The following is a 20,908-nucleotide window of genomic DNA, read 5'->3' as shown; positions in this document are numbered from 1 at the left end:
TCAATACTTTGTAGAGCCACCTTTTGCAGCAATTACAGCTGCAAGTCTCTTGGGGTATGTCTCTATAAGCTTGGCACATCTAGCCACTGGGATTTTTGCCCATTCTTCAAGATAAAACTGCTCCAGCTCCTTCAAGTTGGTGTCACAACCTGATCTGTTTCACCCTCCAGGTGTCACTTATTTTCCCTGGTGGATTTATCCCTGTATTTCCTGTCTCTCTGTGCTAGTTTGTCTTATATGTTCAAGTCAACCAGCGTGGTTTTCCCGTGTGCCTGCTTTGATAAATCTATTTTACTAGTCCTCCCGGTTTTGACCTTTGCCTGTTTTTCTGGACTCTATTCCTGCCTGCCTGACCAGTCTGCCTGCTCTGACCTCGAGCCTGCCTGCCATTCTGGAACTCTGAACTGGTTTTGACCTTTTGCCTATCCACGACCATTCTCTTGCCTACCCCTTTTGGATTGTTAATAAACAGCTTGGACTCTAACCATCTGCCTCCTGTGTCTGCATCTGGGTCTCACCTTATAGTTGGATGGGTTCTGCTGGTGTACAGCAGTCTTTAAGTCATACCACAGATTCTCAATTGGATTGAGGTCTGGGCTTTGACTAGGTCATTCCAAGACCATTAAATGTTTCCCCTTAAACCACTTGAGTGTTGCTTTAGCAATATGATTAGGGTCATTGTCCTGCTGGAAGGTGAACCTCCGTCCCAGTCTCAAATCTCTGGAAGACAAACAGGTTCCCTCAAGAATTTCCCTGTATTTACGCCATCCATCATTCCTTAAATTCTGACCAGTTTCCCAGTCCCTGCCGATGAAAAACATGCTTCACTGTGGGGATGGTGTTCTCAGGGTGATGAGAGGTGTTGAGTTTGCACCAGACATAGCGTTTCCTTGATGGCCATAAAGCTCAGTTTTAGTCTCATCTGACCAGCGTACCTTCTTCCATATGTTTGGGGAGTCTCCCACATGCCTTTTGGCGAACACCAAACGTGTTTGCTTATTTTTTTCTGGCCACTCTTCCATAAAGCCCAGCTCTGTGGAGTGTATGGCTTAAAGTGGTCCTACGGACAGATACTCCAATATCCGCTGTGGAGCTTTGCAGCTCTTTCAGGGTTATCTTTGGTCTCTTTGTTGCCTCTGATTAATGCCCTCCTTGCCTGGTCTGTGAGTTTTGGTGGGCGGCCCTCTCTTTGCAGGTTTGTTGTGGTGCAATATTCTTTCCATTTTTTAATAATGGATTTAATGGTGCTCTGTGGGATGTTCAAAGTTTCTGATGTTTTTTTATAACCCAACCCTGATCTGTACTTCTCCACAACTTTGTCCCTGACCTGTTTGGAGAGCTCCTTGGTCTTCATAGTGCTGCTTGCTTGGTGGTGCCCCTTGCTTAGTGGTGTTGCAGACTCTGGGGCCTTTCAGAACAGGTGTATGTATATATACTGAGCGCATGTGACAGATCATGTGACACTTAGATTGCACACAGGTGGACGTTATTTAACTAATTATGTGACTTCTGAAAGTAATTGGTTGCACCAGATCTTATTTAGAGGCTTAATAGCAAAAGGGGTGAAGACATATGCACGCACCACTTTTCCATTTTTATTTTTTATATATTTTTTTAAACAAGTTATTTTTTTCACTTCACCAACTTGGACTATTTTGTATATGTCCATTACATTAAATCCAAATAAAAATAAATTTCAATTACAGGTTGTAACGCAACAAAATAGGAAAAACACCAAGGAGTGAATACTTTTGCAAGGCACTATATGCCATTTAGAGGGTGATTGGACAAGTAAAAATATTTAAATGCCTTTGAATGGGGATTGGTAGTAGGTGCTAGGCGCACCGGTTTGAGAGTGTGTCAAGAACTCCAATGCTGCTGGGTTTTTCATGCTCAACAGTTTCCAATGTGTATCAAGAATGGTCCACCACTCAAAGGGCATCCAGCCAACTTGACCCAACCGTGGGAAGCATTGGAGTCGACATGGACCAGCATCCCTGTGGAACATTTTCGACACCATGTGGAGTCCATGCCCAGACGAATTGAGGCTGTTTTGAGGGCAAAAGGGGGTGCAACTCAATAATGTTTTGTACACTCAGTATATGTCAAGCCATTATGTATCCTTCCTGTTAACCAGTGAGGGAGTGCAAGTCTATTCTGTGGAATTGAGAGCGTCTCCTCCTCCTCGTCTTTCCTTCTCTCAACCAACTTTCCACACTGGCGTCACAAAGAGCGTCTACTGCTCGTCTCTACCAACGGACCAGTGATTCATTCAACTCTGTCCACCATATGAGGCCTTCTGTCTTAGCTCCGGCTCTGATGAAGACAGCAGGCCAAAACATGTTTTATTTTTAAAATCAACTTCCATTGTCCTCCAAGATTGGCTGAATATCCTCTTCTCTTCAGCTCTGGTTCTGGACGCCCTGAAAGGCCCGTTGTCTCATCAGGTCCCAGAAGAGCATGCTAAGAACGGTGTGAGGGCACAGGCGGAAGAACACAGGGCCCATACCTTTATACAGCCCCAGAAGACCCTCTGTCCGGCACACCTTCACCAGACAGTCTGAGAAGCCCAGGTACAGACGACCCTAACAGACAGGCAAGAGAGGCAGAGAATAAAACTGAGTTCAACGGCTAAAGAGAGTTACAGTACAGATCTTTATAAATCTGTGAGTTCAACAGCTAAGAACCAGAGGTATACAGTATATGGAGAAGGCAAGGTTCTGCTTAGAAACCAAGACCAGGGAATGTCAGGGTGAAATAGGCAATTCCAATGATGGTGGACAAAGGAAAAGGAGATATTAAAAATAGGCTCACCCTATGACGCTCATCCACTGGCTGGTTGTAGAGGCGTGTGCTGATGACATCAAACGGCGTCATGGTGATCGTCACGGCGACTCCACTGATACAGGCAGCTGTCAAGGCAACCAGCCAACTGTTTGGACTGTACCACTACAAGGACACAGAAAGAGAAATCAACCAACTGTAGAGGTGAAAGATTATTCATATCTTGAACAAATCAAACTTTATTTGTCACATGCGCCAAATACAACAAGTGTAGACCTTACCGTGAAATGCTTACTTACAAGCCCTTAACCAACAATGCAGTTCAAGAAAGAGTTAAGAAACTATTTACCAAATAAACTAAAGTAAAAAGTAACACAATAAAATAACAATAACGAGGCTATATACAGGGGGTACCGGTACCGAGTCAATGTGCGGGGGTACAGGTTAGTCGAGGTAATTTGTACATGTAGGTAGGGATAAAGTGACTATGCATAGATAATAAACAGTGAGGACCAGCAGTGTAAAAACAAATGGAGGGTGGGGGGGTCAATGTAAATCGTCCGGGTGATCATTAGATTAACTGTTCAGCAGTCTTATGGCTTTGGGGTAGAAGCTGTTAAGGAGCCTTTTGGTCCTAGACTTGGCACTCCGGTACCGCTTGATGGTTACTTGTATGAAATGTACCTTCGAATGAACAATAAACACACTCAAAATCTTTCAATAGTTCTATATACACCATCCTTATCTGCTGATACTGTACTATACAGGTCATTCTGCATGTGTGACACCTGGCTTAACGCAATACACACGACAGCCTGCGAGTGTGATAGATGGTTTCTATAGTTACCTGTAGGCGTGCCACCCATTCCTTGGCTGAGCTGAAGGTGGCCAGTTGGGCGGCTGATCCCACCATCACACGAGGCACAGCCCCGTTCACACCCCTCCACAGCCCCACCACGCCCTCCCGCCGGTAGATATTGGCGAAGGCACTCGACACACCCTGATGGAGGGAAATTCAGACGAAAACAAAACATTTTACGAGGGAGAAAAGTTGGAAGTGTCGAGCCAGTCCACCTGGATACAAGTAGCTTTCCCCTTCACTCCATGCAGTTTGGGTTTAGGGTCAACCACTCTACAGAAACAGCATGTTGCCATATCCTATAGATGATCAAGGCAAAGCTGGACAAAGGTGGTGTTGTAGGTGCAGTTTTCCAGAACCTCAGAAAAGCCTTTGACACTTAACCACAATGTCCTCCTTTCCAAGCTATCCAACTTCAACATTTCGTCAATTGCTTTCAAATGGATTATGTCTTATCTGGCAGACCAGATGCAATGTGTTTGGATTAATGGTGAACTATCCTCACCAAGGGATTGCACTGTGGGAGTGCCACAGGGGTCAATCCTGGGCCCTTTGTTACTCAGCCTCTATATTAATGACCTTCCATCTGTATGCCAGGGTGTGGATATTCAAATGTACGTGGATGATACAGTTTTTTATACGCATTTCTATGCTGATAAAGTGGCAAGCAGTATCATTGTAAAAAAGTAGCTGAATGGCTGGTAGCTGTGGGAAAAACGCTAGCCATGTATTTCTCCACAAAACTAAACAAACAGGCTTACTCAGACATACTTATTCAAGGACAAAAAATGTAAACAGTCACCTAGTTTAAATATCTGAGCATTATACTTTGAACTGGAAAAAACATTAAGATGTCCAGCAAAATCAGATAGTCTTTCAAATTTTCGATACATCAGGAACCAAAATGTATTTACATGCAATGATCTTCTCCCACCTGTCCTATTGTATCATCAGCTGGTCTCAAGCCAATGAAACATAAATGAAACCCCTTCGATCTCTATATAAACAAGCACTGAAGATCCTGGACAGGAAATCACGTCATTATCATCACTGCAATTGTCACGTTCTGACCTGAGTATGAGGTCATTTTTCCATAGTAGGTTGGTCAGGGCGTGACAGGGGGGTATTTTTGTCTATGTATTTGGGGTTTTCTGTTTTCTATGTGGGTTGTCTAGATTGTCGTTCTATGTTGTATTTTCTATGTTGGTGCCGGGTATGGTTTCCAATCAGAGGCAGGTGTTTTTCGTTGTCTCTGATTAGAAGCCATACTTAGTCAGCCTGTTTTTCATGGGGTTTTGTGGGTGGTTGTTTTCCGTTTCGTTGTTTGTACCTGACGGGACTGTTGTTTGGTCGTTTTGTTATTTTTGCAAAGTGTTTTCATTAAAAGTAAATATGAGCACTTCACACGCCGCATTTGGGCTCCTTTAGACGACCCTTATTACAGCAATATTCTCCCCAAGTACAATCTGTTCCAAGATTATCAACAATGTTGCACCCCCACCTCTGAAAGATTTTGGCATATTAAGCTCTGAACAAAACAGCAGAATCACCCGGACATCCACAAGAGGAGTCTGTGTCATTCCTAAAAGAAAACACCTTTGGGCAGTCAGCGTTCTCCACCTCAGGCATCAGGAAACGGAATTCCATCCCCTCTACTTTAAGAAACACTAGTGACTTTAAATCCCTCTCTGTGCAGGTCAAATCATGGATCAAGGCGCTTCAATCCTGCACACATTGACTAATTCTTAATGCATTCAAGTCTGCTGAATTTGTTGTATAATTTGTTGTATTTTATGTTTCCTGTATTCTGTTATCCTACTATACTACTGTATGACTGATGTGCATTTAGCTGTGTTTATGTATTCAGTTATGTTTAGTTAGGGACTGCAGACAGAAATGATCTGTGCTTAGCTAACTCTGGTGCGAACATCATATTTCACTGTCTCAAATCTTTAATTGCACATGGTCCCTTTAAAATAAACCACTACTACTACCATATATAGCGCTTCTCGCTGTTGAATGTGAAAATGTTTTCTTATCGAAATCCCTCCCTGAAGTATGGACATTTTTCTACTATTAAGTTATCAACTCTGCGCTGACATCACTTGTGAATACTTTGCCCACAAATGGCAGTGTGTCAGGGTATTGGAAAGTTTCAGGCTATGGAACACAAAGGGATATTGTGACAGCTTTACAATAGCAAACCTACATACAGTTTAAGTCAGAAGTTTACATACACTTAGGTTGGAGTCATTAAAACTCGTTTTCAACCACTCCACAAATTTCTTGTTAACAAACTATAATTTTGGCAAGTCGGTTAGGACGTCTACTTTGTGCATCACACAAGTGATTTTTCCAACAATTGTTTACAGACAGATTACTTCACTGTATCACAATTCCAGTGGGTCAGAAGTTTATATACACTAAGTTGACTGTGCCTTTAAACAGCTTGGAAAATTCCAGAAAATGATGTCATGGCTTTAGGAGCTTATGATAGGCTAATTTACATAATTTGAGTCAATTGGAGGTGTACCTGTGGATGTATTTCAAGGCCTACCTTCAAATCCTTGGGAGCAATTTACAAACGCCTGAAGGTACTACGTTCATCTGTACAAACAATAGTACGCAAGTATAAACACCATGGGACCACGCAGCCGTCATACCACTCAGGAAGGAGACACGTTCTGTCTCCTAGAGATGAACGTACTTTGGTGCAAAAAGTGCAAATCAATCCCAGAACAACAGCAAAAGACCTTGTGAAGATGCTGGAGGAAACAGGTATAAAAGTATCTATATCCACAGTAAAACAAGTCCTATATCATAACCTGAAAGGCCACTCAACATGGAAGAAGCCACTGCTCCAAAACCGCCAAAAAAAGCCAGATTACGGTTTGCAACTGCACATGGGGACAAAGATCGTACGTTTTGGAGAAATGTCCTCTGGTCTGATGAAACAAAAAATAGAACTGTTTGACCATAATGACCATCGTTATGTTTGGAGGAAAAAGGGGGACGCTCACAAGCCGAAGAACACCATCCCAACCGTGAAGCACGGGGGTGGCAGCATCATGTTGTGGGGGTGCTTTGCTGCAGGAGGGGCTGGTGCACTTCACAAAATAGAGGGATCATGAGGAAGGAAAATTATGTGGATATATTGAAGCAACATCTCAAGACATCAGTCAGGAAGTTAATGCTTGGTTGCAAATGGGTCTTCCAAATGGACAATGACCCCAAGCATACTTCCAAAGTTGTGGCAAAATGGCTCAAGGACAACAAAATTAAGGTACTGGAGTGGCCATCACAAAGCCCTGACCTCAATCATATAGAAAATTTGTGGGCAGAACTGAAAATGTGTGCGCGAACAAGGAGGCCTACAAACCCGACACAGTTACACCAGCTCTGTCAGGAGGAATGGGACAAAATTCACTTAACTTATTGTGGGAAGCTTGTGGAAGGCTACTCGAAACGTTTGACCCAAGTTAAACAATTTAAAGGCAATGCTACCAAATACTAATTGAGTGTATGTAACCTTCTGACCCACTGGGAATGTGATGAAAGAAATAAAAGCTGAAATAAATCATTCTCTCTACTATTATTCTGACATTTCACATTCTTAAAATAAAGTGGTGATCCTAACTGACCTAAGACAAGGAATTTTTACTCGGATAAAATGTCAGGAATTGTGAAAAACTGAGTTTAAATGTATTTGGCTAAGGTGTATGTAAACTTCCCACTTCAACTGTACCTTAGATCTATACATTGGCTGTGATCTTTATTGTAACGGTGTGAACAGTTTGCCTGACGACCAAAACTGAATTCTTCCGCTGGTCTTTATTCACTACGTACTGTACTTCAGTCTGAGACTGCCATCGTTGAAGTCGTTTGTGACGACATCAAAATGAGGGGTGTTGCACAAAACAAAGTCATCAGCGCTGGGATCATCTCTAACCAATCAGAGTATCAAAGACAATGAAGAATTTTTAAGAAGACGCTTTATCCACAAGGGTTCTGTCTCTGGCCCAACCCATCGGTTTCTGGGACAAATCAGAACGGTTAGAATGCATTTGCGTTCTAGAAATCATCGGGGAGGTGCTCAGATCCAGACTCATAGCGGCGAAGAAACTAACGTCCATGGGCGTGGCGTAGCGTTTGGCCGGAAGCAAGGAGTTTGGGTAGCCAGGCAAATGAACAGTGCCATGACAAAAGTGAACAGTGCCTTGACAAATTGGAAAAAATGTATCTCTTAGATCAAAAGGGCCACACTAATTCCCTTAACAGGGTTTTAAAAATAAATCCCTGTGCTTGTCTTTATCTTGGTGATTACAGTATCAGTTACAAAGGTCGTGCGTTATTCTTTTGTTGACACCACTCCACGCCTCTGTTTGCATGTTACTGATTGGCTGGTGGTTGTGAAACGTGTCACTAGGGTTCACACGGATATGGTTAGTTATGCTGGGGGTGGGCTGAGGAATTAGGGGAGAGAGAGAGAGCGATGTGAGCCAAAATGATAGAGGAGTGGGATTGGAAACAAAGTGACATATTGATGCAACATGAAGGACTGGTGTAGAGCCTGAACAACTAGAGAACACTGGGTCCAACTGTTTCACGCACAGCGCACACACTCCTCACCTGATGGTTGTGCTGGTGACCCACTGCGATGGCCTCGACTGTCTGGGCCTGCAGATGTGTCTTCACCTGTGGAGGAAACGTAAGACACTTGCTTCAATGTATTTTATACCAGAGGCGGCTGATGGGAGGAGCTATAGGAGGACGGGCTCATTGGAAGAGAGCTGGAATGGAATACATGGAACGGTATCAAACACATAAAACATATGGAAACCGCATGTTTGACTCCGTCCCATTCATTCCATTCCGGCCATAACAGTGAGCCCGTCCTCCAATAGCTCCTCCCACCAGCCTCCGCTGTTGTATACCCATTTTACATACACAGCCTCCCCATGATAACAGAGGCACAACCCCACCACTAAATAGAGACACACTGTTCAGTGGGTACACCTGGTATGAGTTATGTAACATGTGCGTGTTTTTCGAGCAGTCTGCACACACATCCCTTCAGGATGCCCATGACCTCCATTTCACATCTCTTCTCTCTCTCTCTCTCTGAACGACCATTATTCAGCTTACTGAGATGACACTGCACACTGACTGGGTCTAGAAACCTGAGTTGGGCTCTCACAGTACACATGCACAGACACCCGAGTCGGACCCCTCCCTGCTTCTTCTCACACACCGGGTGCAACCGAAAATAGCCTCCCATCTCTTTCTCTTTTAATCTCTCGCGCTCTCTCTTTACTTCATATACTGCCAAAAAGCATAGGAGGGAGTGCCGGGGAGTATTTTGGGAAGTGGTTGGAAGTAGGTACGTGCCGGGTATATTTAGTGACCCAGATTCTCAAACATATCACCATGCAGATTATATAGTGTTTCCACGATGCTGCAGGGGTCAGATGGCTACATTGAGGTAGATTGAGCAACAGATGCAGCCTTGACAACAACAGCAGCCGGAGTATATGAGAGAGAGTTAAACAACTGCCTCAACTCATGGGGAAATACACAGCCAGTGTAGAAGCCACTGCCCTTCGCACAGTAGAAACACAACAGATTTGTATTTAGAGTATCAACACAAACACGTCAAGTTCTCATAACAGGGAAAATGGCTGGGGCAATATTACTACCTGCACACACAATAAATGAATGATGCAAACAAACACCGTCACACTTAGGGACAGATCTACATTTACTGGGGGGAGGGGTGGTCCAACATTGTCAAACTCATTTCTTTTTTCCTTTGGGGAGGGTTGTGAGTTTTTTTTATTGGGCACGGGGGGGAAGTGCGTTTTTCAATGGTTTACATTTGCTCCTCTGTTCATATTGTCCCTAATGGCTTGACTTGCTTTTGATATTACCGTAATAAAGTTAAGAAACGTTTGTGAAGGTTTGGTATGGCGTGGCTATTATTAAGCATTAGCTACTATGATATGAAGGCAGTCCGCCCTGGCGCTCCAACTGACTCAGACAGTTGAACTTGAGGTGAGGAAGAATGTTTCAGGCCTGCCAGAGTTACTCCTATAATCTAACAATATAACACTTATCTTTATACAAAATATTCAGATTGAAAATGTACCAATTACCCTCCTTCTGTACATCTATATCTGTATAGCAGACGCAGTAGCCGCTTGACATAAAGAAATGCATGTCGGTGTCAGCATGCCACCGGCATATCGCTCTCTCTCTGGGGTTAGGACTAAACTTGTCATCCTTTATTTATATATATATATACAGTACCAGTCAAAAGTTTGGACACACCTACTCATTCCAGGCTTCCTCTTTATTTTTACTATTTTCTACATTGTAGAATAATAGTGAAGACATCAAAACTATGAAATAACACATTTGGAATCATGTAGCAACCATAAAAGTGTTAAACAAATCAAAATATATTTCATATTTGAGATTCTTCAAAGTAGCCACCCTTTGTCTTGATGACAGCTTTGCACACTCTTGGCATTCTCTCAACCAGCTTCATGAGGTAGTCACCTGGAATGCATTTCAATTAACAGGTGTGCCTTGTTAAAAGTTAATTTGTGGAATTTCTTTCCTTCTTAATGCGTTTGAGCCAATCAGTTGTGTTGTGACAAGGTTCTTCCTTTAAAAGTTGTGGCGTACTGCAGCGCAGCCTGCGGGGTGCCGCAGAATTCTATGGCATTATTATTTAAGTGTCAGCCTTTGTTGCCAGAATGACGCAATTTACCACAATGTGCCACCATCTACCACAAACGGTCGTGGCATAAGCTCATATATTTTAAAGGAAGAACCACAGTTGGGGTGGTATACAGAAGATAGCCCTATTTGGTAAAAGACCAAGTCCATATTATGGCAAGAACAGCTCAAATAAATAGAGACACGACAGTCCATCATTACTTTAAGACATGAAGGTCAGTCAATCTGAAACATTTCAAGAACTTTGAAAGTTGCTTCAAGTGCAGTTGCAAAAACCATCAAGCACTATGATGAAACTAGCTCTCATGAGGACTGCCACAGGAAAGGAAGACCCAGAGTTACCTCTGCTGCAGAGGATAAGTTCATTAGAGTTAACTGCCTCAGAAATTGCAGTCCAAATAAATGCTTCAGAGAGTTCAAGTAACAGACACATCTCAACATCAACTGTTCAGAGGAGACTGTGTGAATCAGATCTTCATGGTCGAATTGCTGCAAAGAAACCACTACTAAAGGACACCAATAATAAGAAGAAACTTGCTTGGACCAAGAAACACGAATAATGGACATTAGACCGGTGGAAATCTATCCTTTGATCTGATGAGTCCAAATTTGAGTATTTTGGTTCCAATCGCTGTGTCTTCGTGAGCCGCAGAGTAGGTGAACGGATGATCTCCGCATGTGTGGTTCCCACCTTGAAGCATGGAGGAGGAGGTATAATGGTGTGGGGGTGCTTTGCTGTTGACACTGTCAGTGATTTATTTAGAATTCAAGGCGCACTTAACCAGCATGGCTACCACAGCATTCTGCAGCGATACGCCATCCCATCTGTTTTGGGCTTAGTGGGACTATCATTTGTTTTTCAAGAGGACAATTACCCAACACACCTCCAGACTGTGTAAGGGCTATTTGACCAAGAAGTAGAGTGATGGAGTGCTGCATCAGATGACCTGGCCTCCACAATCACCCGACCTCAACCCAATTGAGATGGTTTGGGATGAGTTGGACCGCAGAGTGAAAGTGAAGGTAAAGCAGCCAACAAGTGCTCAGCATATGTGGGAACTCTTTCAAGACTGTTGGGAAAGCATTCCAGGCTGGTTGAGAGAATGTCAAGAGTGTGCAAAGCTGTCATCAAGGCAAAGGGTGGCTACTTTGAAGAATCTAAAATCTAAAATATATTTTTATTTGTTTAACACTTTTTGATTACTACATGATTCCATTTGTGCTATTTCATAGTTTTGATGTCTTCACTATTATTCTACAAGGAAGAAAATAGTAAAACAAAATTTAAAAAAATAAAAAACTTGAATGAGTACAGTTGACACCTAAGCCTATAGGCCTATGCATGCAATACCCTGATACATTTAGTACTAAAATCTCTGAGAGCTGAACCATGAGGTGGACAGTAATTATTTTAGGAAAGTAGCCTTAAAACCAATCTTTTTTTTTTAAACTTTTTTTTAACCTTTATTTAACTAGGCAAGTCAGTTAAGAACAAATTTTAAGAACAAATTCTTATTTACAATGACGGCCTAGGAACAGTGGGTTAACTGCCTTGTTCAGGGGCAGAACGACAGATTTTTACCTTGTCAGTTTGGGGATTCAATCTAGCAACCTTTCGGTTACTGGCCCAACACTCTAACCACTAGGCTACCTGCCGCCCCAAAATAGGTTATAAAGTTTTGCACGTGCTACACATCGAAACACAAGGAATATTATTTTTGTCATTTGTTATAGCTGTTTTTAAGGACACGTAAATGTGGCTCATTTGGCCAACATCCCTCACTTATTGATGGTGCTGACTGCACCAGGTTGGATCTGAATGCATACGGATGTCCGTAAAATTTCTCAAATGTCCAGTAAATTGAAATCTTCCCTGTCACTCTGTCCGGCGCCTCATTTTCCTAAAGGAAACTATGAAATGGCATATTGTTTTTATGAAAATGTTATAATATTCACATGAAAATCTGTCACCAATTGGATGGAAACCTAGCTATGGTATAGACACACTCTAGCAATTGTGCTAGTCCAGTGTCACTTTGATTACGTCTGCACATCATGGTTCACCAGCAGCCCCAAACATCTAAAGAATAAGCTACCAGCCAAACAAGCTTGTAAGAATTGTACTTATACTCCCCCCCTCATACTCATCTGGAGGTTGAGCCTTTTTTGGTCTCTATCTATGGAATTGTATATGTATTTCTTTAAAAAAATTCAAATAAATGGTTACCACATTGGAAATAAGCCCCTGACTTCTTTGTGCAATCCTGGTCACTTAAAAATCTTTGTGTAAATATGCATTTTTTTTACTGACAAATAAAATCAATTAATCCAAACTATGCAGCAGCCAATTGATGAATGGAAAGAGACTTCTGTTACAAAATACCAAAAAGTTGAATGACATTCAGAGATTGTCAAGCCAAGCCTTCGATACTGGGTATGCCTACAAGGTAGGGAGGGATGCATTTTCTGTTGGTCAAGATTGTCTACTTATTGTGGTGTTGAAAACGCAAACCATGATATTGAAGTGCCTGAAGTCGGTATGCTTTGTTTATTGGTTATGTGGTGCATTTGCACAGAAACCGGAAAATTTGTTGCAATCATTTTATATAATTATAAATATGACATCAACATGTTGAAACTCTGATATCCCCATAGCTGATCATTGTCTGCAGCCGGCTCTGATTGTAGAGTAACGAAACAGGTAGGGAGAGTGAGCTCGTCTGTGGTGGTCGGCGAAACCGTCTACCTTCTGGCCCGTAGCCCTGCGTGGCATCGGCTGTCCCACAAAAGCACGCTGAAGTGGCAAAGTCGATATCCATGTTTATAAACATAGGGTTGCAGTTATTATTATTTTTGGTCATAAACATTTTGAGTTAATTCTATAAGAGGGGAAAATATTTTTAATGTTGGGGAGGGGGGTGCGTTTTTTTTTTATGACACCTTGAGTTGGAACAGCCCCCCCCTCCCCAGTAAATGTATATCTGTCCTTTATCATTACACATCGCAAGGTATCCATGCACGGAGTGCTCAAAGAGCATTTGCTGTGAAAATTGGGGCACATATTCCAGGGTGAACACTGTTAATATTGTAAGGTCTGTATATGGCAATATGACACCCTAAGTACCCTCCATATCTCCTTACCTCATCCAAAGCTATGCACTATGAAAGCGACAACAATACAACAAAGATGTATGCTACTCACCAGATAGGCAGGAGAGGCGATGAAGGCCCCCAGAGCCCCGGCCACGGCCCCTGACATCAGACTCCCTCCAGGGGCTGCAGTGACCCCCACGGTGTCACAGTAGGAGTAGAAGCCCAGCCTCACGCCGTTCATCAGACCCTGGTACATCAGCCCAGCCGAGAGCCCCTTCTGCAGCCCGCGGAGCCCGTCCGTCCTCCCCACCACCCACAGGGCCTGCAGCACCCCGCGGTAGTGCTGCCGGTAGGACCCCCGCGCACGCAGCTCTCCCTGCAGCTGCAGCCGTGTCTTTACCACCTCCAGGGGGTTAGTGAACACACAGGCCCCGCAGCACGACAACGCTCCTAAGGCAAAGTCCAGCGGGGGCCACAGGGCCGGAGGCAGTTGAGGCGAGGGGACTGAGGTGGCCCGGGGAAAAGGGGGGACTGGGGATGTCATGGCAGCTGAATGGAGCTGAATGGAGTTGGAGCTGGGAGAGCTGAACGGAGAGTTTGTGGTGGGAAAGTTCATGATCTGGGTACCGGTCATTTCTGAAGGGTGCAGTGTCCAATGGTGCCCTTGGTGATGAGTCTACCCAGGCTATGGAAGGGCTCCCAGGTGGGTGAGATGGTATGGAGTGTGACGGAGTGTGGGTATGGTGCATGTGATCACGAAAGCATGGTAGGAAACAGTGAGGTCAGAACTGTATGGCAGGTAGACGTGCGGTTAAGAGCGTTGGGCCTGTCGACTAGTTGACAAATCGGTCAATGTGCCCCTGGGCAAGGCGCTTAACCCTAAGAGCGTCCGCTAAATGACTGAAATGTAAAACTGTACAGCGGACTGTACAGAGTGGTACGATAAGAATTCAGCGATTACTGCCTGCTATGCCTGATATGTCACGTGACCTGTGCTCCTGTCACACTGCTGACGTTGGTGCTCAGTGTTTCTGGGATGTTGTCCTGAGCTGTCTTATGCCAGTCCCTTCATAAGTAGCTACATGTTGAGGTCCTCAATGTCCTCGAAAGCAAATCATGAGTTGGGTTATTAAAGAGTTGTATTTTTTTCACTCAGCTAACGTGTCGAAATGTGAAATGATCATTGAGGAAGTCCAGCCAAGAGATCTAGCCCAACCCGGGGGGGAGCCAAGTACCTGCAGGATTCTGTAAAAGAATAAGGACGTCTTAGATTCTAGATTTCTGTTGCAATTCCTATGAAGAAAAAAACATGTCATGAGGAGGGACGACATGTCCTGCTTTGGTTGCTTCTTTGGTTCCATTTCTTTAGAGAATATGTAACAGGAGAGTAAGGAGGACAGCTGACACTACATTTCTTCCCAACAGAACTCAGTTACGTAAGGGCAATTCCACAGTAACAGAATTGCGCTGACTCAGGTTTTTCACTTAAAAATGCATGCCAAACAAAAACCATTGATGTCAAAGTTGAACAAACCATCCAACTATATGCGCAAAACACATTTACTGGAAGAACTTTGGTAAAATCGCCGTATAGTAGAGCTCAGTAGAGTACAGTAAAGTATAGTTCAGTACAGTTGAGTACAGTACAATACATTAGAGTACTCAATTCTAGTGTTCTCTACTGTGTACTGCACTGAACTCTACTGTACAGTACAATAGAGGACTGTACTGAACTATACTCAAATGTGTTTAAACTTTACTATACTATACTGTGCTGTGAGGTACTGTGCTCTCCAAAATTGTGAAACATAGACATCTATGATTGGTTCAGATTTGGTCTGGTCCAAATCTGAATCAATCATGGACGTCTATGTTTAAGCCAAATCAAGGACCGTACCAAAAATCTACGTTTGTAGATGTTGAAATCACGGCCACGGCGGACTGACCAAATTTCAACAACTTTTCAACATCCATGGACGTCCTGTGTCGGTCAGTGCTCAGTGGGTAAGGATGTTGGTTACAGTAAAAGGAAAAAGAGGGGGCTCATGGGTAGGTGTCAGTAAGATCCAGGAGAGTTGATATTAACTGGAGAGAGAGGAGAAGGAGAGAGAGGCAGTGAAAGAAAGGGGGAGGGTTTGTCCAGACTATTTTCACACAAGCATTGACCACCAGACGACAGGAAGAGAAAGAAAACAGTTAGGACAGTAGCAGGTGACCCAACTGTGGTTTGTGACTACTATGATTTCCCATTGTTAACACTCTGGGTCATCAATTGCAGTAATTCTGTGTCATCAATTGCAGTAATTCTATGGCAGATTATTTGGTAACAGAATTTTGAGTTTTAATCAATTAATAATTGAACTTCCATTATCCTCCCTCCTTATGAGGGAGAGAAATGTGAAAATGTGAAATGTGAAAGATATGTGGTTTTTTGGTAACGGAATTTGAAGGCACAGGGCAATGTTTCCAAAACTCACACAAAACAAATAATTTATCAAAATATAAGTGTTGATATTAGTTGGCAGGGATCTTTATTTCAACATTATTGTGTTTTGATGTATTTCTAATACCTTTAAAGACTTTCTGCTAGATGTTTTTTAAGCCTACTTTTCCATCTGTTTGACCTTAAATCAAACCCTTTACTTATTCCTAATATTTAGGATAGAAAATGCATTCGGAAAGTATTCAGACCGCTTCCCTTTTTCCACATTTTGTTACGTTACAGCCTTATTCTAAAATGGATTAAATAAAAATGTTCCTCATCAAACTACACACAATACCCAAGCAAAAACAGTTTTTAGATATATTTTTTTCAAATGTGTTAAAAATAAAAACAGAAATACCTTATTTACATACAGTAAGTATTCAGACCCTTTGTTATGAGACTCGAAATTGAGCTCAGGTACATCCTGTTTCCATTGATCATCCTTGAGATGTTTCTACAAGTTGATTGGAGTCCACCTGTGGTAAATTCAATTGATTGGAAATTATTTGGAAAGGCACACACCTGTCTATATAAGGTCCACAGTTGATTCACAGATCCGAGGAAGGGTACCAAAACATTTCTGCAGCATTGAAGGTCCTCAAGAACACAGTGGCCTCCATCATACCTAAATGGAATAAGTTTGGAATCACCAAGACTCTTCCTAGAGCTGGCCGCCCGGCTAAACTGAGAAATCGGGTGAGAAGGGCCTTGGTCAGGGAGGTGACCAAGAACACGATGGTCACTCTGACAGAACTCCAGAGTTCCTCTATGGAGATGTGAGAACCTTCCAGAAGAACAACCACTGCAGCACTCCACCAATCAGGCCTTTATGGTAGAGCCTTGTCTTAGGGTAGTAAGTTGGTGATTTGAAGATATACCTCTAGTGGTGTGGCAAAGTGGGTGGGGTTATATCCTGCCCGGTTGGCCCTGTCCGGTGGTATCGTCGGACGGGGCCAAAGTGTCTCCCGACCCCTCCTGTCTCAGCCTCCAGTATTTATGCTGCAGTAGTTTATGTGTCGGGCGGCTAGGGTCAGTCTGTTATGTCTGGAGTATTTCTCCTGTCTTATCCAGTGTCCTGTGTGAATTTAAGTATTCTCTCTCTCTCTCTCTCTCTCTCTCTCTCTCTCAGCCCTAGGACCATGCCTGATGACTCCTTGCTGTCCCCAGTCCACCTGGCCGTGCTGCTGCTCCAGTTTCAACTGTTCTGCCTGTGGCTATGGAACCCTGACCTGTTCACCGGACCTGCTACCTTGTCCCGGACCTGCTGTTTTCGACTCTCTCTCTATCGCACCTGCTGTCTCTAACTCTGAGACAGCAGGTGCGATAGAGATGTGAAAAGGGCTTTATAAATACATTTGATTGATTGATTGATTGATTGATTGATTGATTGATTGATTGATTGAGTAGCCAGCCACTCCTCAGTAAAAGGCACATGACAGCCTGCTTGGAGTTTGCCAAAAGGCACCCAAAGGACTCTGACCATGAGAAACATGATTCTCTGGTTTGATTAAACCAAGATTGAACTCTTTGGCCTGAATGCCAAGTGTCACGTCTGGAGGAAACCTGGCACCATCCCTTCGGTAAAGCATGGTGGTGGCAGCATCATGCTGTGGGGACGTTGTCAGCAACAGGGACTGGGAGACTAGTCAGGGTTGAGGGAAAGATGCCAAGACAACACAGGAGTGGCTTCGGGACAAGTTTCTGAATGTCCTTGAGTGGCCCAGCCAGAGCCCGGACTTGAACCCAATCGAACATCTCTGGAGAGACCTGAAAATAGCTGTGCAGCGACGCTCCCCAACCAACCTGACAGAGCTTGAGAGGATCTGCAGAGAAGAATGGGAGAAACTCACCAAATACAGGTGTGCCAAGCTTGTAGCGTCATACTCAAGAAGACTCAAGGCTGTAATCACAGCCAAAAGTGCTTCAACAGAGTACTGAGTAAAGGGTCTGAATACTTATGTAAATGTGATATTTCAGTTGTAGATTTTTTTAATGCATTTGCAAAAATGTATAGGAACCTGTTTTTGCTTTGTCATTATGGGGTATTGTGTGTAAATTGATGAGGGGAGAAAAAAAACAACGTAACAAAATGTGGAAAAAGTCAAGGGGTCTGAATACTTTCCGAATGCACTTTATATACGCCTTAATTAAAAAATATATATATATAATATATATATATATATATATATATATATATATATATATATATATATATATATATATATATATAGACTCTTAGCTTTCAATTGACACCCAATTTGACATGCTTTTATGAAAGTCACTCGTTGGTGCTCATGGGTCCTTTTAAATGGAAATAGCCATAACACTCATAAGACAACCACCCATGCAGTTTGATCACATTACAACTTATACATAGACAAACACACATCAACTATTAATAAGAACACACATATACACATACTTACTCTACAATGACAGACATAAGCAGGGATCACAAGCTACAAATCAAGAACTTTGCACCGCTGTCATCAGACTGAAGTCTGAATCCCAGAGTGACTCAGCATAATCTGCACATTCCCACAATGGTCTGAATGTCTGATAACAAATTAAACTAAACTTACTCTTGTTGTGTGTTGTGGTCTTTTCCTCTCTGCTTCCCCTCCCTGCACAGCCAGACAACATTAGTAAACATTTGTCCCCAGCAGTCCCATCCATTGTGGAAGTCTCCTCCTACTGCCTTAGGCCAGAGCCAATCAAGACTGGGGCCTGTCCGCCACCTCAACACATCCCCTACTCTGTTCCAACGGAAAGCTCTGCCCCCTGCCTTGGTCCTATGGATTGTCTCTGGGTAAAAGGTTATAGTTTTGAGAACAGAGGTGGCGTGTATAAGGGTGAAACATAGGGGGAAAGCACTGCTTTCAAATAGAAGGACTAATCATGTGCTAAGGAAAAAGAGGTTAGTCTGGGATCCACAACAAAGAAAGTGACAAACTTTGTCTGTTCCTATTTAAAAAAGGCTGGTATTTATCATCATATTCACAGTGGTAGGTTATTATGGTAGGTAAAAAACTGATAAGACAATTACTTCTTCATGAACAAATCACAACACTGGCCTTGAAAATTGGGGACAGCTTCAGTGGGTGTGGACAATCTTTAAAAAAAAAAATTCTTCAGTGGATGGTTAAGTAGTGATTGTAATTGAGGAAGTTCATTCCTGTACTCAAACGGTCTTTTTTAGAACATAGCGTTTTGTTTCAAAATTACTGCCTTCGCAACGAGCTCATACCAATGTCAGTTTTTCTTGTTTCCAATCCCCCATTCATTTGATTCTTGCTATAACCACGGGCAACTGGAGGCCCACATTGTCCAAATTGAGAAAGTTGCCACTACCGCACTGACTCACTACTAAATCTCTTGAATTTCTTTTCACTATTTTTGCCTTCTCCAAATTTGAGGTACATAATGAAATGTTCAGTTGCTTCTCTTATTCATGATTTAACCTTGGAGTCCTTTATACCATTAGCACATCTGAAATAGGATTTTATCAAAAGTGTGTTAAGATCTGTGTGACAGAATGTAATCTTTATCTCTATAATACAAATTATTTGTAAATCAGAAAAAGATAATCCTGCCACAGCTTCCCTTCATCAGAGGACAACTCTAATTTTACATTTTTTACGTAAAAAAATGTACGTAAAAAAAAATGGAACATTGTTTTGAAAGTTTAAGCTCATTTACTGCATTTCTCTAGAATAAAAAAACTTTGAAATGCCATTTGGATTACAGAAAAAAATGGCTATTATCACCTTGGCTGCTGTAGGTTCATTCACCTCAGTCGATCTACAAACAAAAACAAAAATATGAAAAATGATTCACACTGACACTTAGCATCAGCGATGAAATGAAAACGTATTACATTTTTAGAACTGTATTGGTAGCATTTTTATGCATTTTAATGTAGGCCTATAGATAAGACAGGCCATGTAGAGATGTTCATATTGAGTTTTATGTTCCTAACTTGTTTGATATGATTAGTACATATTTTGTCAGGGGACCTCAAATGGGCCCCTGCCCCAAGTTTGGGAACCACTGTCCTAAACTCTCTGTCTCCTCTGCATGCATTGCAACCTGCCTCAGCCTCGCTACTGTCAAAGTTAGAGCGTATTTTTGCACCTGCTGAGGTAGGCTCCGATTAACCTTAGCTTCTTACTTCATCCTTCTAACTGGCTAATACTAGCCAGAGTCCTTCAAAGTGACTGCAATAGAAGTCTCTGCCAGCAGATAGCAACTTGACGGATAGTGCCTTCAGAAAGTATTCACGCCCTTTGACTTTTTCCACATTCTGTTGTTACTCCGGTCGCCATATTGAGCTGCGGCTACAGTACCTCCTTCTGAAGATTCCACTCGTTCGCAGAGGCAGATCAAGAATATACGCGTTCTGAGCTTTGATCAACGCTGGGAGCAATATTTCAAAGTTGATTCGTAATTTATTTTCATTGTGTGCAAAATATATTTTCCATATTTTGGTGTTACTATACTTTTTTTTTTTTTTTTTTTTTAAACCTATGTAGTTATGGCCATACTTGGCATACCCTATGGGAACGTACTGTAGTCAAGGGTTTAGGATCTCAAGTTTAGGTTCCCCCAAACATTTGACCCACAATATTTTCAGTATATGCTAGTTTAACTCCATCTGTGTCCTTATCTAGCAGCTCACAATCACATGCTTAGCGTGTCAATAACCTACCATCAGAACATTCCACCCGTTGTCTTGGGTCCGCATATCAGGACATTTACTCCGGAGTCTCGACGTTCGTCAGTTGTGTGATGTTTACTACTGCATCAAGGTCATGCCAAGCAGGTCTTTTACTGGATGTGTTTATTTATAACCGTTATTTTGTAAGATGCAGCATAGCCTGTGATGGCCCAATAACAAAATACTTCCAAGACACAATGAATCAACAACTTAAAGTGAATGTAGTAAC

At 42.5% G+C, this 20,908-nt stretch overlaps 1 protein-coding gene across 2 annotated transcripts; it reads right to left on the bottom strand.

Moving 5' to 3' along the window:
• Positions 1–2,198: 2,198 nt before the first annotated feature.
• Positions 2,199–20,829, bottom strand: slc25a34 (solute carrier family 25 member 34). Of its 2 annotated transcripts, XM_029776024.1 has the most exons (7): positions 20,671–20,829; positions 18,545–18,586; positions 13,587–14,722; positions 8,273–8,338; positions 3,632–3,784; positions 2,815–2,949; positions 2,199–2,585 (listed from the first exon to the last, which is right to left on the bottom strand). In XM_029776024.1, exons 3-7 carry the CDS (start codon positions 14,109–14,111, stop codon positions 2,403–2,405), a joined length of 1,062 nt encoding a protein of 353 aa, XP_029631884.1. In that variant the 5' UTR covers positions 14,112–14,722; positions 18,545–18,586; positions 20,671–20,829; the 3' UTR covers positions 2,199–2,402. The 2 variants fall into 2 exon arrangements, with proteins under 2 accessions (XP_029631884.1, XP_029631885.1); XM_029776025.1 differs by lacking the exons at positions 18,545–18,586; positions 20,671–20,829 and adding an exon at positions 15,375–15,863.
• Between the last annotated feature and the right edge of the window lie 79 nt (positions 20,830–20,908).

Source organism: Salmo trutta, chromosome 14, assembly GCF_901001165.1.
Source record: "Salmo trutta chromosome 14, fSalTru1.1, whole genome shotgun sequence".
Classification (NCBI taxonomy): Eukaryota; Metazoa; Chordata; class Actinopteri; order Salmoniformes; family Salmonidae; genus Salmo; species Salmo trutta.
The sequence above is the reverse complement of the archived record's forward strand: the minus strand, read 5'-3'. Positions and strand labels throughout refer to the sequence as shown.

Bases quoted from the DNA above. Each gene is read 5' to 3' on its own strand.
- slc25a34 (XM_029776024.1), bottom strand. From the start codon at position 14,111: ATGACCGGTACCCAGATCATGAACTTTCCCACCACAAACTCTCCGTTC. The intron at 3,785-8,272 runs GTGAGGAGTGTG...TCCCTCCATCAG, and splicing joins GTCACCAGCACAACCATCAG to GGTGTGTCGAGTGCCTTCGC. The intron at 2,950-3,631 runs GTAACTATAGAA...GTGTCCTTGTAG, and splicing joins AATGGGTGGCACGCCTACAG to TGGTACAGTCCAAACAGTTG.